At 43.4% G+C, this 19230-nt stretch overlaps 1 protein-coding gene across 8 annotated transcripts in view; it reads right to left on the bottom strand.

Annotated features, from left to right (window-relative positions):
• Positions 1–15211: 15211 nt before the first annotated feature.
• ENAH (ENAH actin regulator) overlaps positions 15212–19230 on the bottom strand; it is a 91961-nt gene continuing 87942 nt past the window's right edge. For all 8 annotated transcript variants that reach the window (XM_084201828.1, XM_084201829.1, XM_084201832.1 and 5 more), the window contains one exon: positions 15212–18650. In XM_084201828.1, the coding sequence (XP_084057954.1) occupies positions 18613–18650 (38 nt within the window). In that variant the 3' untranslated portion in view covers positions 15212–18612. The remainder of the gene's footprint in view (positions 18651–19230) is intronic.

The following is a 19230-nucleotide window of genomic DNA, read 5'->3' as shown; positions in this document are numbered from 1 at the left end:
TTTACTATATTGTACTTCTGCAACATGATTTTAATGACCTGAAATGCAGAAATCTTTCTCTACCACTTTACAAGAGTAATTTTGGTCTGTGGTGATAAAAAGTAGCAGTTTTTAGCTGGGATTTCAGCACTGTGGGGTTCACAGTTTGCCAATGCACACGTGAAGATGCAGGACTGGTCTTCCTGGATCCACCCTCAGCTTCCAGACAGTCCTGAAAGCAGGGAAGGCTGCTTTGGCTGGCAAATTGGAGGAATTTCTTGGGCACACTCTTTGATCAGTATTGCAATGCTGTGATGGCCCCGATGAGGGGAGAGAATGATGCATCTGACTCCATGGATATCAGAAGGCTAATTAATTACTGTATTATACTATATTATTCTATACATCTAAAACTGAACCTGCCAAGCACTCAATTCTGCACACAGCTGCTCACACTGCACAGAATCTCGTGACTGGCACCCAACAGTCCTGACACACACACACACACTTGGCCCTGAGACGCCAAGGAAACAAAACACCATCACTCTGGGTAAACAATCTCCATATTGCATCCTACTCTGGCACAACACAGGCACAGCCAGTGATAAGAATTGTGTTTTCTTTCTCTGAGGTTCAGAGAATGTGAATCTCAGATATTTTCTTGGGAAGATGTGCCTTGCTTTTCTCTGCAGAGAGAAATGTGGGGCTACAGATCAGGAAGCATCCAGCTCAGAACAGCATGCTTTGAACAAGCAGATGAATTTTCATCTGGAGGGAGCGCATGCAAACACCAACCTTGAGGACCCGGCGGGGGCAGATCTCAGCAGTGAGACCTGTGCAGGTGCCGCACGGATCCCAAGGAGCAGAAACACACAAGAACCCGCTCCTTTTGAAAGCCCGGGAGACTCCAGGGCAATGAGCTGTTGTGAACCCGATGCAAACCCCGCTCGGCACCATCGCTGCCCCCACGGGGAGATCCCGACACCGCCGTGACCTACATCGCCGCTCGCAGCGCGTTCTGCAGGGTGAGCACGCTGCCCCGGCCTCCCGCAGCACCGAGAGCCAGCGCAGCATCATTAGCGGCTCCGGCAGCCCTCGGAGCAATAATTGCGGGCATTATGAGGCAGCCACGGCGATGACAGCCTCAGAGGGCAGTGCCATAATCGAGGGAATGTATAGATCAGAACAATAATAGCACCCGGGAACTCGGAGGGAGATAACAAGAGGGTTATTGAAATGTGCTTGGAGGAGGAGGGAGATCAACTCAGATAGGAAGGAATTAAACTGGCATTTCTTTTAATTCAAGTTCGATCTCAGCTGTAATCTGTACATTCAGGGCTAGCTCCAACTCAGACTAGCAACAAACACATACACACCCCACTGCTTCACGTATGGAATTGAGCTAGATCCCTTCAGACCTCAGCTGCACTAGAAATATTTTTAAATGTGGATTTATATAAAGTTCCGAAAATATTCAGGAGTAAATTTTTCTCTGGAAGGTTTTTGTGTTGCTAGGGAAAAACGCAGGAAGCATTCTGATTAAACCTTAGACTCTGGGGGCAGAATGACAATTTAAATTTGGATTATTGAAATACGTATTTTGTAAGAGATTTTTAAAGCATTGACAATGTTCAGAAAATTGAAAGTTTTACCATACAGGAAGCGACACATGAGGAAGCAGTAACATGCCTTTAACATTACACCTGTGGCCTCATCAGCTGCACTTGGTAGCAACTTGTTCATGTTTTGATTTTGGGGTGACATACAGCATTTTATGCCAATCCCCAGAGCCTGCCAGGTTTTATTGTATCCCATTTACAGTGGGATGCTTCTAGACAAACATGCAGCAGAGCAGCATCTGTTCTAGAAGAACCTGCCTTAGAAAAAAGTAACAGAGGCTAGTTCCTGTGATTTTCTGGGTGCAGGTACACCTCTAGTTATGGTCATTTACTGCTTGCTTTCCTCCCCTTCCCCAAAATAAACAGCATGCACTTCAATGTCACATATTCAAATTCCTATAATTCGTATAACCAGGGCAGGGCCTGCCCAGAAACAGGGCCCAAAGCACAGCTGACCTGACCTACTGGCACCAGCTGTACTTCCAGGACTCCCCATCTATTTCCCTGCCAGGGAATTCAGAGCCTCTTCCCCAGTGTGAAAAATGCCAATCACTTGTTTTTAAAATTTTAGAAGTCAAATAGTAATGAAATGGTTATAGAAATAGTAATATAATTAGAGTAATAAAAATTTGGACAATTAGGATTAGGACAATATGAGACAATAAAAACAAAGAGTTACAGACAGTCCGGGTACCTCTTTCTGGGCAAAATAAGCCCGAAAAAAGACCCACATTAACAGAGGATTAAAAGCAACAGCCTGTTGCATATTCATACACCTCATCCATGATGCATAAATTCCATTCAAACACAGGATTCTGTCTGGGCAGTGTCAGCTTCTTCCTCTGAGTCTTGACGGTATCTTCAGTGCTGAGCAAGGTGGGAAGAAGTTCATTTGTTCTGATAATGGAGCAATAAATTCTCTTTCTCTGAAAGATTGAGGTGTCCTGTGGCTGCTATCTTGGTGTGAGTCCTCTCTTAAAAAAAAAAAAGTATCTTATATAGCATAGTTTCTATTTTAACATTATGTAATCACCTAAAACTAGGTTAGGTTATAACATTATAACCTAAAACTAAAACTCTATTTAACACACTCCTTAAGAAAATTAACACAGCATCACTTTCTAACACAACACATATAACATTCATTTCAATATTTGCCAAAAGCCAATCACAAAATAGGCATTTTTCACACCCAGCTGGGATTAGCTAGGAAGCCTTTACTACTGCAAAGCCAAGAGTCGGTGAGGATGGAAGCTGGGGCGGAGGTTCAGAGGGAGTTCAGGGCTGGAGTTGGCCAGGAAATGACTCTGCATCCTGCGGGGCGGCTGTGCCCAGCGCCCGCCCAACCTTCCCGCTCCTTTTGGCCCTTGCTGGCCCCCAGGACAAGCTGGTGGCACCTGGGAGGTGTGGGCCAAGCGGCCAGGGGTGCTGCTGGGGTTTTTATTGGAGTTTTTTGGTGCTGTGGCTGATGGCAGCGCCGGTCCCCGCGCCCCCGATGGTTTCCTGCGCGCTGCTTTCGCTCCTGTGCTCGCCCCGCCACGTTTCGGTAATCTGTGGGGATCCAACCCCCCAGATGGCAGGGCAGGAGTTTTTAAAAAGGAATATATTGGATTATTTAGGTCAGCCTTAAGCTGCTTTCTGCCTTTTGTTCTTCTGTTCCTGAGCGGATCTCGTTGTGTCCTTGTTCCTATAGGACACGACAGAACACGGGCGCACACCGCTGCTCTAAAGGTGAAGACAAAAAGGGGAAGTTTAATTTCTGACTCTAACGTTTAGAGTTTTCTAAAAATGACAGTGGCTTTGGAGGGTGACAGTGCCACCTCTCCAATGACACTGGACAAACCAACAGTCCATCAAATTTCTCTTCCTCTATAAAAGAATGCAAAGCAATGAGTTATTTACAGAAAATGTGGGAGAAAGTTCGCTACAAAAGTGTCAACGTCAGAAGGCTTAGAAAAATCTTAAAAAATCAGGGCAAGAGTTCCCAAAGTGTAACATGCTGTGTCAGAGCATCTGTCCTGGTGAGTTGTCTTCATCAAAACCTCTGGCACTGCTCAGGCAAAAAGTGCTCCCTATTAAAATAATCTGAGTTGTGCTGGGTTTGTGCTGCTGCAGCTCTGAAACAACACCAAAACCAATTTGGTTTGCAGAGCACAGTAGGCTTCATAAAAATCCAGCAGTGCTTTGCTATGTCATTTCTTTCATTTCCTGCTGTAGAAGATAAGTTACATGTAGAAATGGCTCTTGAAACTCTGCAGAAAAAAGGTAAATGGTGTTGTTATGCAGTACAGCAGTAGGCCCATCTAGCTAATTGTGAAAAATGCATATTTTATGATTGGCTTTTCACAAATATTAAAATGAATATTATATGTGTTGTATTAGAAAGTTATGCTGTATTAATTTTCTTAAGTAGTGTGTTAAATACAGTTTTAGGTTATAACAAAATGCTAAAATAGAAACTATGCTATGTAGGACACTCTTTTTTCCCAAAGAAAGTACTTGCACTGAGACAGCAGCCCCAGGACACCTCAATCTTTCAGAGAAAGAGAATTTATTGCTCCATTATCAGAACAAATGAACTCCTTCCCACCTTGCTCAGCCCTGAAGACGCCATCAGGATTCAGAGGAAGAAGCTGACACTGCCCAGACAGAATCCTGTGTTTAAATGGAATTTATGCATCATGGATGAGGTGTATGAATATGCAACAGGCTGTTGCTTTTAAGGGTTAATCCTCTGTTAATGTGGGTTAACAGAGGCTTATTTTTCGGGCTTATTTTGCCCAGAAAGAGGTACCCAGACTGTCCCTAACTCTTTGTTTTTATTGTCTCATATTGTCCTAATTCAAATTGTCCAAATTATTATTACTCTAATTATATTACTGCTTTTATAACCATTTTATTAAACTTTAAACTATTAAACTTCTAAAATTTTAAAAACAAGTGATTGGCGTTTTTCCCACTAATTTTGTGTTTCACTATATAATTATAAAACATAGGTGGATATCTTCTACAGAGATCTGAAACACTGAACCCAAAGAGCATCTGTGCATGTCTACTGTGCCAAGTTAAAATTTTCCCAGGGGAAAAACATGTATTTTAGATGATGGCTTTTCCCCTCCTTTTTTTGTAATTATGTATTTACTACTATAATAATGACTTATTATTTAAAATACATTTAATGCTGTTTTAGATAAAATATGCAGCTTGAAACCAAACATATAATTTGGGTCTTCAAAGACAGCAGTACCAGACTGCTGCTATGAATTATACAATGAAATGAGCTGCAAGGATTTAAAGCTTCTATCACAATTCTTTCTCATTGACCAGTGATTTTACATATGAAGAGGTGTGTTAACTGAACTGAATGCATCAAATGCATCTTTTTACATCACCTGGAGAGCAGTGAGTCCCTTCTGCTTTGAAAGCAGACTCTGTGTTCTTTCAGATGGCGTCTGAGATTCAGTTGACTCCCTATCTTTGCTGGTGGGGAGCCTTGGGGGTGAATAAAGCAGAGTTTTTCTTGTTTAGTTCAAATCACTGAATATTTGTCTCCAAAGTGACTTCTTTGAGCATTTCAAACAAGGTCTGTCCCTGGTGGTGAAGGACAATTCCCTAAGCTTGCAGGGTGTTTTCACAGCAATCTTAATTCAAGTGTGATTTGCATGACGTCTGTTCTCTCCTCCATACATCAACTCAAGGTGATCTCAGAGGGGCTGCACACATCTGGATGAGTGCCAGGGAAACTCACACAGCTGGAGCTGTGCTCAGGACCCTTCAGTCCCTCCTTCTCCTTGCATTGCTCCTGTCCTGGGACATATTCCTTCCTTGGACTGTATCCCAGTGAAGAATTTGAAATTAACCAGCCTGACTAGGCGAACCCATCTGGCGTTTCTCATTTGTGACAGACATCAAAGAAAAGTGACTTCAGCTGGGCTGAGATCTTCTAGGACTGACCTTGATTCAAGGGAAGCAAATCCTTAAATAAGAATCAGTGGATTTTGTTCCATGATATTTAAAGCCAAGAATCGAACTCCTAAAGTGGATTGCAGGGAAATTCCAGCTGGAACAGACCCAGGCCTCATCTAACCTTCATCTCAAAGCAAGGTCAGCTGTAAGGTCAGGCCTGCCCACTCAGAGCTTTAACTGTCCTTGATATGGCATTTTAAATAGGTCAGCAGAACATTCCTTAGTGCCTCTACCAACATCCAGCATCACATCCCTGCAAACCCTGCAGCTGTTAACCTTGCCAGCAGATGCCACTGCAGGAAATTTGTTATGAAATGCATCAAACAGTCAAGATTAGGACTTTTTGTTACTTGGTACGTCATGGTGCCTGCCCAGCAGCTTTCCAGAATTGCTTAAATCAAAAGCTGGTGATTGGGAAAAACCACCTAAGTCCTGCACATCACTTTCCCCCTTCTCAGGGGGCTGAGTTCTCTTGGGGTTGGTGCAGAAACCTCAGCATGGCAAAGACAGGCTGGACATGACAGATGCTGCTCACTGCCTTTAACCCCCTCTGGCAGATCCCAGATGGACAATGAGGGACACAAGAGAAACCTCAAGGAACAGCCATGCTTGGAGCATCCTGCCTGGAGTTTGTGCTGCCCAAATCCTTGGAGAGCTGCTGGTGCTCAGGCAGCCTGCAGGATCACAGAGCTGAGTTGGAAGGGATCCATCAGCATCACTGATGGATGTTCTGCACAGGACATCCCAAGAATCCCACTCTGTCTCTCAGCTCCTTCCATAAGGAAAGGGCTAGGAAAGGGTTTGGGGGTTTGTTAGCTTCTTTCTGAAGCTTCACTGTGAGCTGCTGGTTCTTGATACAAGAAACCTGGCCAGGCACACACATGGAAATCCAGCAATCAGCAAGAACCAGAGCCACCTCTGGGGAAGGTCAGGCTCCACCTCTGCTGGAGCATTTTCCTGCTGAGTCTCTCAGTCTCTGCACTTCCTGACACTGCTCAGAGCAGGAAAGAGCAGCACTGTTGCCAGTAAACTGTCCAGACAATGCATGTCTGTCCCTGAAGAGGTTGTGGGAGAGTGGTGGAAGAAGCCATCTGCTTTCCTTGGCCTACATTCTCTGGAGACAGACGCTGACAGGAGCAGCCCAGCTGCTGGAACACTGCTGCCTGCTGCCAGCTCTGCAGCCTGAGAAGCCTTGATAAGGCTCAAAATGCTGTGTGGGGCTTGGCAGTGGTGGCCTGTGACTTATCCAGGCAGCAGCTCACTCCAGCAGCCAGGCAGGAATCACCACACCCCAGCCTCCCCCTGCTGCTTGGCTTTGTTTCTAAATGAAACTCTGGGTGCAGAGGCTGTGGTGGGAGATCAGGTGTGGTGGGTCATGTGTTCTGATAAAGGCTGGGTGATGTGGATGGAGGTGGAGTTGCAAATGGCAGAGCAATAATTAAAGGGTCACTGCTTCTGAGGAGAGTGGTGGGGAGCACAGGAAGGTGGGAAAACCCAACTAGAAAGGGGAATAGGACCAAGATGGACCCTTAAACAAGTTGTCCACACAGTTCCTGGACATCCTCTGAGCTGAGGGAGCCTACAGGTGAAGAGAGACACAGAAGAGACACACTCACCTCCCAGCAGAAGATTCCACCCCAGGCTCCTGGATTTTTCGAAGGGAATTTCTCCTCAGGTGCATCCTCAGGAGTCCACTCCTTGTGTAAGGAGCCAATTTTCCTTCATAATCTCCCTGATCTCAAGTGAAATGATGAAAACCTCCTTCCAACAGCACCCAGACCACCCACAGCAGCACAGCAGTCAGGGAGCTGGAACAAATCCCTTGGCATCCCTTCTTGAGCAAAGTAGGTCCCCTATTGTCAAGCCACAGTCTGAGAGGTGTGGCCATGATATTTTCTGAAAAATCCTTTCCTTAGGATTTTTTCTCCTGAGAAGTTGAGAGAAACAAAATGTAAACAATGATTATCTGTGGTGTGGAATGCAGCAGGTGGATCTGGGATTGGTCTCATGTGGTTATTTCTAATTAATGGCCAATCACAGTCCAGCTGTCCAGAGTGTCTGGGTCAGTCCGAGCCTTTGTTATTGATTCCTTTTCTATCCTTAGCCAGCCTTCTGATTAAATCCTTTCTTCTATTCTTTTAGTATAGTTTTAATATCATATATATCATAAAATAATCAATCAGCCTTCTGAACATGGAGTCAACATTCTCATCTCTTCCCTCATCCTGGGACCCCTGTGAACACCGTCACAGAGAGGGATGAAGCCTCCATCCTCTGGAGATGCTGCTTCTCTCCAGTGCTGTGTCAGGCTGGGTGCTTTGGAGTTGGAGACCTAACCAAGATGGGAAAGCTGAGATGGTGCCAGTCCCTCCTGGAGCTGTAGGTTTCCTTTACCAGGCACCTCTAGCTCCGGACTTTTTCCTGTTCCCAAGATGCTTTCCTCCAGTCACAGGAGAAGAGGATGTCCCCCCTCCCTCAGCACCACTCCTGAGTTACTCCTCCATCTCTCCATGGTCAGAGCAGACTTTGAGGCAGATGAGGATGGCATCTGTCCTGCAGCAGGGTGTAACCCCCCAGCACACCCCACTGGGCAGCAGCACCAACACTCACCTGACAAAGAATATTTCCTGTCAGCAACAACTCCCACTTTACCAACTCCCCAGAGCTTTTTTGCCCTACCAGCCTCAAACTCCACTGGCCATGGGATGGTACCACCTGTACATCTCTATTCTAGAAACGTGGGCAGGGTGAGGAGCTCACAAGACAATTTTCTGCTAACTTTGGTTTAACTGTGTGCTTGTGGCACACAAAGATGTTGCCTCGTGGCAGGAAATAACTCAAACCACTGAAACATTTCCTTTCTTTTTCTCTTGAAATTTTAGCAGCATGCTTTGGGGTCAGCCCCCTCAGAAATGTAGAAGTGTCACTCCCAGGTTTGTGCTAGAAGGTAAAATGCATATTTTTTTTACTGGGTGATTATTTGAAAGATTGCTATTTTTGCCCTTCAGAAAATTCTACCTGAACGTAACACCAACAGCTGAGCTCAAGAGCCACTCAGTCACTAGAGAAAAACAAAAGAAACAGAGGAATAATTTAATAAAATCCCTTAGAAGATTGAATGCACTTAAGCAAAACCATCACCAACATGCACCAACTGCATATTTGGCTGAACAGAAGCAGCAGATGCAGATTTTTCTTTTTCCCCCAGCAACCATTGCTGTTCAGTGGTGCCCTAGCATCTCCACTTTTTGTTTTAACAGATCTTATGACACAGTATCTGTGCATGCTCAGTGTAAATTTTGGTGCACAGGCAAAGCAGAGTAAACACACAGAGTCCATCTGGCTGTCCACAGACAGAGTTCTCCCATCTGAATCTTTTTTGCACTTGAAAAAAGTGGAAATTTTTAATCATAGGCTTAAGTAGGAGCTCAGATTTCTGGATGACATGCCTAGCAAGAATTAAATTGCTTTGCTAGACTAGGAAAATAACAGATGCTGATGCAAGGAGTGGAAATACCACAAGTTTCTTGTGATGTCCCCTATGTAGTTTGTTAGGAATATTTAACCTGAATATGGAAAATTCCTTTTCAATTGGAGTCCTCACACAAAGCTTTGGTTTTGAATGAGACCAAAAGAATCAGATCAAAATCTATTGCCACAATCTACTTTGTGCTCTTGCATGGATTTTCTTTGGGCGAATGTGACAGAAATGTGGGTATGGATGGGTCATGCAGGGAAACTCATTTCCACTATTTCCTATGAAAAGCACACCAGAAGACAGAGAGGCTGGGAAGCTACAGTGATATTAATAATTTCTTGTAAGGAAAAAGAAAAAAGATGACATTTTCCTTATTCCTGTCTAGGTCCAATACTGTCAGTGATCCTTTTGTCTCCCTATCCCACACACTGCCAGCCCATCAATCCCATTGTATCCTGAGACCTTGGAAAGATCTTTGATCAGTTTTTCATTTCAAACAGAATCTCATGTGTTTGGGAACAGAGATCATGCACAGGACATTTTCTCCTCATGGGCCCATTGTGTTTCTCCTGAAGCTGGTAAAGTTTAATCACACACACATTACAATTTATTCCTTGGTTCCCACAGACCTCGTTTTCCTTCTTCCTCAGCTCCAGCTATTTTGCACCTTTCCCATGACACAGCCCAATGCTGGCCACTGTATCTGGAGGGGATCCACCCTGCCATTTGCTGCTGCCTTTGCAGGGGCATTTCACAGCAATAATTTACTTCTCAATACACAATCATCTGCACAACACTCCAGCCTGAGCATTCCTGAGGGGGTGTTCCAGAGGATTTGATTTTTAAGTAGTATCCTGGGTGCTGAAGCGCTTGGGTGTTTGCACTGCTGTGCCCTGGGGCTTGCCAGGTATTTTTCCTGCTTCTCCAATGGCAAAGAGAACATCATTGAGATGGCAAAAAGAACAACCCATGGCAAAGAGAACAACCACTGTGCCAAGCAGCACAGTCCACATCACCTGCCCCCTCCCCTCCAGACAGACTATTTTGCCATTCATCCCAGCACCACTGGTTTTGGATAACAGCTGAAGAAGATTCTGTTGTGGTGGGAAGAGAATGAGCACACCACCAACACAGGATTGCTTGTAGAGCCCCAGTAAACTCCCAGGGAGGAACAGATCTTCTCTAAACCTAATTACTGGTAGGCAATAACCCAAACCACCTTGGCCAAGTGCCATGGTTTAAGCTCAGCAGCCAACCAAGCACCACAAAGCTGCTTGCTCATTCCTTCCCCAGCGGAATGGGGAGGAGAATCAGGAGGAAAAAAAAAAAAAGTAAAAAACCCCTGAACTCATGGGCTGAGATAAGAGCAGTTTAATAATTGATAGTGTTACTACTACTAATGGGGAGAGAAATAAAGCCCAGGGAAACAAGGGAGGCACAGCACAGCTCAGGTTCTGCCATGAGCTGACAAAAACCCCAACAGGCAAGTGAGGGGATGCTAAGGGAGAAGATTTAGGAAGCCTGGAGGAAAACCATGGATTCATATCCATGTGCCTACCTTTCAAGATGAATTTAAGGTTTAAAAGACCATGAACAGTCTGAACAGTCACCCCCTGCCTCTTCTGAAGCTATTTTAAGACTAAAATCACCTTGGAATTGTTCTCCAAACTGGGAAGGAAGCAGTTCCATCAACAGTTCAGTGATGCTTTCAGCTGCTCCAAAGGGCATTTCCAAAAGGAAGAACTGAATTTAACTGGAACACAAAATCTCCATGAAGTTCACAAAATGCAAAAAGACTGTTTCTAAGTCAGTTTGCAATACAGAATCTCAGTCTGTGATGCATCTGTGCAGCACTTCACTGAAGCTTTCCTCTGGGAGCATTAGCCTTGGCAATGACATTAAAAATCCCCTCTGAGGAAACTTTGTAATGGAAGCATTTTTATTTTCATTCCCTTTAAAGCAGACCTGTAGCCATTTCTATCCTAGTGAGGAACCTCTCCCTAAAAAGGAGTTTCCCTTACTTGTTGCAAATTTAGTGCTGCTGAAGCTCCAAATTCCAAGGCTTGCAATGGCTGCATCCCCCTGCAATGCCAGCTCCAAATCTGCACCAGCTGGAGATGCACTCCAGCTCCTTGCTCAAAAAGGAGCCCTGACTTGTCAGGAATTGCTGTTTAATTATATTTTATTGCTTTAAATATTTTTCATAGCTGCATAAAAAGTGCTGGGCAGTATTTACCATATTGTAGTAACTACAATCTGATGGCTGGGAACATTTCAGACTAAAAAAACCCCAAACTAGTATTGACTTCAGAGAAGCTGAGAACACTCAGGGCTTGAGCATGTGCAGTGTTTTTTGTCCTGATAGGTGAGAGTTATACAGGGAAACCTTCATGATTTGGGTCCAGTAAACAAATCACAAGCCCTTTTGCCTTTAGGGTAACATAGCAGGTAAATTTGGTCTTTTTATTGACTTATTTGCTCTAAAGGTTGCAGGCTGACACTGAGGAAGAGCAATGACTTCATGGCCATGAAGCTGTCCTCCAGCAGATGGAATTATTGCACAATGCCAAAGCCCAGATTCCTGGTGGTGCTCAGAGCTTCAGGGCCAGGCTGTGCCCCCACACCTGAACTCATTTCCCTCTGTGCTAGTCAGATTGTCAAAGGCATGCTCATGGTTATGCAGTTCACTTCTCATGAAAAAATAAAGGTATAAAAGTGAAAAGGAATGCAGCAGGAAATTGCAGTAATTTTAAAGTGCTCATTCCCTTCTCTTCTTCTCCTCTGGCTTTCCTCACACACAATGCTTGGGAACCCAGATGCTCCAATCAACATTAATTGCTTTGACCATGCTAAGTCTGCCACCATCTTTGAAGCCTTTTGCAACTCCACTCCTTCATTTTCAAGGAAGGAATTTGCATTTTTGGCTGTCAAAACCCCTCTCTTGTGGAGTCCTCCAATTTCCTACGACTGCTGTGGACTTGTGACTTCTCTACCTGCTCACCCTGAGGGTGCAATACCCCAATTCCAGCCCTAAGCCAACCAATAAATTGCAGAACTGCCACGTTTTCAGCTTGCAAGTGATTTTCTAAAAGCCCTCAAACAGTGCCTTTATTTATCTTTTTTTAAAGTAATTAAATTAAAGAGTACTTGAAAGCTGTCACTGGAAAGCAGTGTGTTCCCCTCCCTTGCACTCTGAGATCTGTGTGGGCATGTGACCTTGTGAAGATTTGGGCTAAGTTTGCCACCACAGCTCCACAAAAGCTCTCCTGACTGCAGAGTACCTGAAAAGATTGTTTAAATCTTTAAAAGCTCTGAAAATTTCTGTTTCCCCCCATGGAACAGAACAACCAAAGCAAATTTTAAGGCCTCACTCAGCAATGCTGCCTCCAAAAATGTCTTGAGCACCCCGAGTGTCACAGACACGTCACATGAAAAATCCTTTCCTTAGGATTTTTTTCTCCTGAGAAGCTGAGAGGCCTCAGGAACAAAATGGAAACTGTAAAAATGTTGTTATGGAATGCAGCAGGTGGATCTGGGATTGGTCTCATGTGGTTGTTTTAATTAATGGCCAATCACAGTCCAGCTGTCCAGACTGTCTGGGTCAGTCCGAGCCTTTGTTATTGATTCCTTTTCTATTCTTAGCCAGCCTTCTGATGAAATCCTTTCTTCTATTCTTTCAGTATAGTTTTAATCTAATATATATCATAAAATAATAAATCAGCCTTCTGAAACATGGAGTCGAATTCTCATCTCTTCCCTCATCCTGGGACCCCTGCAATCAATGTCCCACCCTGAGCTGCCAGGTCAGGGAGATCCCCCAATCTCCAGCTTTGCTGAGCATCACTGACTCCTCTCTTTAATAACAGGCTTTAGGGTGAAAACAAAAGGAAAAAGGTGACAAGCAGTGGATTTCCTTTCTCTGCTGGACTTCAGACCATCAAAGCCTGAAGCTGCATCCCTGGCTGCCTGCACTCTCCCTCTGGGGACACAGAATTCATCAGGCACTGCCCCTCCCACATCCCTGAACTTCCAGTGCCCAACAGGACTGAACTCAGCTTCCCACTGCTCCTGGCTGTGGTGGTCACCTCCTCCTCACTTCATTAAGTCACAGAACAGCCAATCTCAGTTTTCTGAGAGCCTAACTCCTACTTCAAGTCCCTTTGGGGAGGTGGAGCACACAAACTAGCTCTGTGACTGAGACACTCACTCCCATAACAACAAGGAAGGTAAGAGCAGGCTATAAAAGGTTCTCACCTCTGAGAATCCAAACACTGGCTGCATTTCTGCCCTCACTCACTCTGAACACAAGGATTTTTCACTTACCCTATAAAACTCCTAGATGAACCAACTCCAGCAGCACTGGACTCCCTGGACCCCTCTCAGCTTCCTACACTGCAGAGTCCACTGTGGGATGAGAGCCAGGCAGAGTTTTGCTCACCACTGCAGCAAAGACCACTGAGCTTGTTTTTAATACTCACCTTTGAGGCAGAAAGACAGATTTCAGCCTAAAAGCCATGGAAAATTCTGTTTCTCCAGCCATGAGGTTTCCTGGCAGTGACAGACAGCCCTAGATCCAGCCAGGAGGTATTAATGAGTGTGTCTGCATCCCCCTTTTCCTCAGGAGGGCTTTTGGGTTCTGCAGCATCACAGGGCTCCCTGAGCTAGGTGGGGTCTGAGGGGTTTCACAATAACAGGACTGGGGAAAAAAATGCCAAGTAGCAAAAAATTCACCTTCAACACAGAGATAATTTTTTTTAAACTTCCTAGCCCTAGACTGCCCAGAAAGCCTGACTATCTCAATTTATGGATTCCATCAGCATCCAGAGTAGGTTTGAAAGCTGTTTGTGTTTTCAAGGCTCCTGCAGCTCCATTCATTCCAGCAGCACCCTTCCCTGCAGGTAGCCTGAACACTTCCAGAAGCCCCTACACTTTCTCTTTCTGTACCCACTTCCTCACCTCTTTTTTTTTCTTCCCTCTGCCTGTGTCAGCAGGACAAATACCAGAGACTCTGCAAGGGAAAGCAGCTCAGCACACTTCCAGAACATTAGCCCAGACAATTTTATTGCTGAGTTGATGTTGTTCAGGGAATAGCTGGGGACTTCAGTGGATAAAAAGTTAAATTAAAGATGGCAAACATCAGATGCTGATGGGAGATCCCTTCCAACTCTACTGTGCTTGAGCAGCTGAGGGAGAGACCTGCAGTGAAAATGTCACACAGGTGACAGCTCTAAAGCAGGCTGAGAAGGGAGGAGAAGGTGGTGCCAAAATGAAGCATCTCAGAGAGGTCAGCGTGCAGCTGCCACAGCCAGAGCAGCAGCAGAGCCCAGCTGCAGCAGCTGAACAGCAGGACATGAGAATAACAGCAGGACAATTCCCAAAATCACCCCTTAAGACAATTTAAGTGATTCTTTAACCTATTCTTCAAGAACTTTGAACCAGCCCCAGTTCCTCCCAAATCACTGACTTTTCCCTTTGTACCTTCTCTCCATCACCTCCTGCCCAGCAACAGCCTACAGAATCAAGATAATTTCACAGCCTCAAAAGGAATTGTGAAGTCTTTGGTAAAAAAAACTGTTTGGGGAAAAAATCTTCTTGCTTCCCATCTTGTTCAGCTGCTGAAAACGGAGGGAATCTTCTTGATTTTGCATTTTCTTCGTATGACTAGATGTAAAAGACATTGGCAAGTAATAATATTCAGCACTGGAACTGAGCCCAATTAAACATTTTGAGAAGCCCCCACCTTGATCAACCAGAGACCATCTCCCTACCTTTTAATAAACAACTTTAAACAGCAGCTACCATCCACCTCTTGACACCAATGGTAACACTGTTAGGACATTTAAATCAGAAATGTTTACACCTGGTGCCTAAACACTGCCCCAAGAACAGCAGAGCATTTTAGAATCTAGTGATAATTTTATTTAAAAAACCCCAAACTTTTATAACTCATTAAGGTTGATGGCAAGCTTGGCACTGGGACCAAGGTTTGCCAAACAACAGCAGCAGTGAAGTGCAGCCTCAGGATGTCAAGTTAAGGACATTTGAACAGCTCTGCTCAGGATTCTGCTGTAAGATAAATTGAGGAAACTGTCCTTAGTGCACAGAAACCTCTAATGATCTGCCATGGTAGATCCTTGCTTTATTAGCAGTATTGAAAATAAGTCATGAACATAAAAGCAGCAAGAGAAGAAGTCAGGCTGGCTGCAATTATTTCCCCCCCAGTCTTTCCCTCTCCCTCCATGTTCTCCATGGATACAGAGACCAAAGTGTGCATATGCCATGTGAGAATGTAAATCACATCATACATTTGAAATTCATTTTCATTTATGTACAGCAGTCACCATTTGTGGATGTACACAGTCCCTGCAGTTACATTCTTTGTAAGGTTAAGTCTTCACTGTTCCCTTCTGGATCTTCTGATGGAGAAACAGAAAGGAGAGGCGGAATCAAGGAGTAAGGAATGATCAGAGTCATGAAAAATTTGGGGACTTGGAGTAGTGAACCTCAGAGAGTCTTCCATGAGGTTCCAGAAATAAATGGTGGCAACGTGTATATATTGCAATTTTATTTCATTCGCTCAAACAAAACGTTAGCATGTAAGAAATTTAAAATGACACAATATGATAAAAATAGCAGAGAATGAACTGAGAAACTAAAAAGAAGGTAAACCTAAATGCATGAAAAGTCAACATTCATTAGTGAACGGCTTCAGTCTTTGATTGACACTTGGTAACTTTAAAACAACGAACTGGAAATCATTGTGACTGTCTGAAGAGATTTCAGCACCAGCACTAAGGGTTTTACATTCAGTTGGTTTGCGGTTGACTCGGGAGCCACTCGTCTCTAGTGCAGGTTTATCACAGGTCAGATCACAGTGTTGAGGAAAGCAACGCCCTCCTGGCATTAGGAAGGATCCCTTAAACTGCCCTCAGCTTAAGACATCCGTGTACAAAAGCACAGAACCACCACAACATGGTTTTTAAAGGACTCAGTCACCAGTGAGCAAAGCAATCGTAGCTTCTGCAGTTCATTTGCAATACTGAAATCTCTGGAAACGGTGCAACTGTCAGTAGGTCAGGAAATGTCTACAGTAATCTTTAATTCAATCCAATTTCCTGGAAAGAACCAGTTCTGCAGGTTGGGATTACAGAAAGTATGGATGTAGAAGCAGCACAAAAAGACAACATCTGTTCCTTTTTTCTTTTAAACAGAAATCATGTTAATTGTAGACCAAGGCACAAAACGTTTAGTGCATAAGCCAGTTCCTTGCACAATCTAGAAGTTCAGCCTTTAATTTTGGACCACTTATAGCCATCCATGCTATTCCACTATGTAACTCCTGAACCCTCCTAGAAACGAATCAAACGTGATTTCTGACAAGGGTAAACATCCTTACTGCTCAAAAAGTCTGTGTAAAACAAAAAGCTACATCAACAAAGATGAAAATGCCTCCTCTCTTGTTTTGAGAAAAACAGTACTTGACAAGCTTACTATGGATTTTTTTCTTTTTAATGCCTTCAATAAATGCATGCAGAAAAGTGATGTTGTTTCTCCTCTTTATTAAAAAAAAAAAAAATGGAGTTAGGCAATATTTCCACTGTCATCTTCCCTTAGAATCTGAGCCTAAAGGATCAGGAAATGTTTGAATGGGAAAAAGATTTCCTAGTGAAGCCTTTCTGAAGCTGTTAAGTGCTGTTTTGCTTTGGTGTTCAGCACTCTAGACAGTCTGTTATTGAAAGCACCTGTGCCACGAATGGAGCTGCCTGTACTTGTAGGCAAATCTCTCCACAAGTTGTAAGTAAACTTTTCTTCTGGATCAGCACAGATTCCAAAGCAAACAGGGCTTGGAAAAATGGACAGTGCAAGGAAAAGGGAAGATTTTGATCCATATTTTTTGTCCGAAGCACTACAAAGCCAATTTGCAGATTTTCTATTCCACTGAACTTTACCATATTAAAAAACAAAATTAAAAAACTAAAAAATTTACACTCCTAAGATTGAAAACCCTGGGAAAGAGAGAGGTATCACCTCCCCTAAAAATGACTCTCAAATTGTTGAGCAAAACCAATAGTATATCACTGCTATTTTTCAGGGTTTGTCTCATGTGGAGCTGTGGGGTTTTTTTTGTTGGTTTTGAGGTTTTTTGGAAAGGAGGGTGGCAGATAAATTAGGAAGAGAAGGGGCCATTTACTGTGACCTGATCATCCTCAGGTAACTCCTGCTGTTCTGTTTCATTAAACAACCAAAAAAAAAAAGGAGTCTCAGAAAAGAGTGAAGCAGAGGGTCATGGTGAAAAGGTGAAGGACAATGCACTTACACAGGGGCATCCTCAGCAAGTCAGAGATGCCTACAACATTTTTTCTCTCACTGAGAAACAAGTTTGGTTCACCTGGGAGTTTCAGAACCATTACTGGAAGTTATTACTGAATTTCAAATAGAAAACTGAAAAAAGATACAAAAGGATCAAGTACCTGGTTCCATTAACATGGTTACTGATAAAAGTCATGTTTTCCTCATTATTACACATGCATGTAAGATGAAGAAAAAGTGTAGAAAGTAATAAAAATGTGTCACCTTCCCCCTCCCTCTTCCCACATCTTCCTGGGCATAAATTAAGCCTTACAAATGAAAAGGCTACTCTGTGACATGCAATTTTTCTTTTAATTAAAAAGCTGGCTGTGTTGTGTTACATTACAAAATGTCCACATGCATAAATCTAAAAAAAGCCCCAAAATCTACTGTAAATCTACAACATACTAATGATTTACATTTGACTGCTGATTCGCTTTATGTCGAAGTCTTAGATTTGGTAAAGCATCGTAACAATGTAGGAAGGCATCTACATCTTTAAACTCTGGACTGTATTTGCTTTTTTTGTTTGGTTATTTTTTTTTGTTTTTTTTTTAATTTTTCCTAGAAAATTGCATGAAGGCTAACTAGAGAGGCTTCCTATCATAAAATTCCAAAATCTTGATATGTCATCACCGTCTAGGTCACCCTTACTTACAAATATTGCCCTTTCAAAGCACGTGTCTCTGATTGCTCCTCGTCTCGTGAACTGAACTTCTACACATCTGATCTTTTAAATGACTCATGGAAATATCAGATATGATAGGAAGACAAACCTGAGATACATTTGAAGTACAACAGTATAACTTGCTAACTCCTTCATTAATAAAGAAAACCTCTCTGAAAAGCCTTCCCAAGCTTTTCCCTGTTTGTTTTTTTTTTCGTCTCAACAACAAATTCTGAAACATGTGCAATTTTATCTTGACATGAGTAGACTTCAAAGCACTGTGATCTTGTCTGATAGATGTAGGAATTTCTGCATAATCATTACAGTAACTTTAAGAGTCTTTTCCACCCTGCTGTAAAGGTCAGAAAAAAGCTGCAAACTAGGAGGGGAATAGCATTATCACCAGAGTGATGTGTCTGAAGCTTTTCAGAATAGGTTGTTTCTCCCTCCTTCCAAGTGTCTGTCTGTCTGTCTCCGTTTTCTTCTAACAGCTCACAAAACGTAGTCAGTTTTATATCAAGTTAAAGAGTCACATCGGCTTAGTACGAGTCTTTCTATGCAGTATTGGACTTGCTGAGTTCCTGCCTGATAGCTGCAGAGAGACAGAGACAGGGTTAGCAAATCAGATCAAGAATTCTTTACTTTAGGGCAGCAAGCTGGAGCACACAAGTGACCCCCCAAAGCAGGCTCACCCTGCTCTCCCAACACGAAGAACCAGCACCTGAGGCAGCCCCGTGTGGCATCAGACAAGTGGCATCATCAACCAGGCACTACCTTGTTTCTTCCTGTCAAATTTAGGTTGAAATCTTAATTTTTAGTTCCCACCTCCAGCAAGCCTGTGGGAAACACCACCATTGGGATTTTCAATGAGTGTGAGTATGGGTTCATTTATTTTAAATTTTTTTTTATATAAGAGCAGCCTCAGGGGCCTGTTTGTACTCCACTGGTCTAAAAGGCCATGGGGCAACACAGCACAAACAAAATAAAGGGAAAAGCACTACATTCTCCTTTGTCCCAAACCAGCCAGATCTTTCTACATCATCACTTGATGACATTCAATATTTTACCAGCAGTGGTATTAGATGAGGATGACTTTTTTTCCTCCCCACACTTTGTTTTGGTACATTTCACAAAGCCAAAAAGAACAAAAGGCCCACCAAGGTAGCAAATCA

The sequence above is a fragment of the Fringilla coelebs genome, assembly GCF_963513975.1.
Source record: "Fringilla coelebs genome assembly, chromosome: 3".
In the NCBI taxonomy this organism is placed as follows: domain Eukaryota; kingdom Metazoa; phylum Chordata; class Aves; order Passeriformes; family Fringillidae; genus Fringilla; species Fringilla coelebs.
The sequence above is the reverse complement of the archived record's forward strand: the minus strand, read 5'-3'. Positions and strand labels throughout refer to the sequence as shown.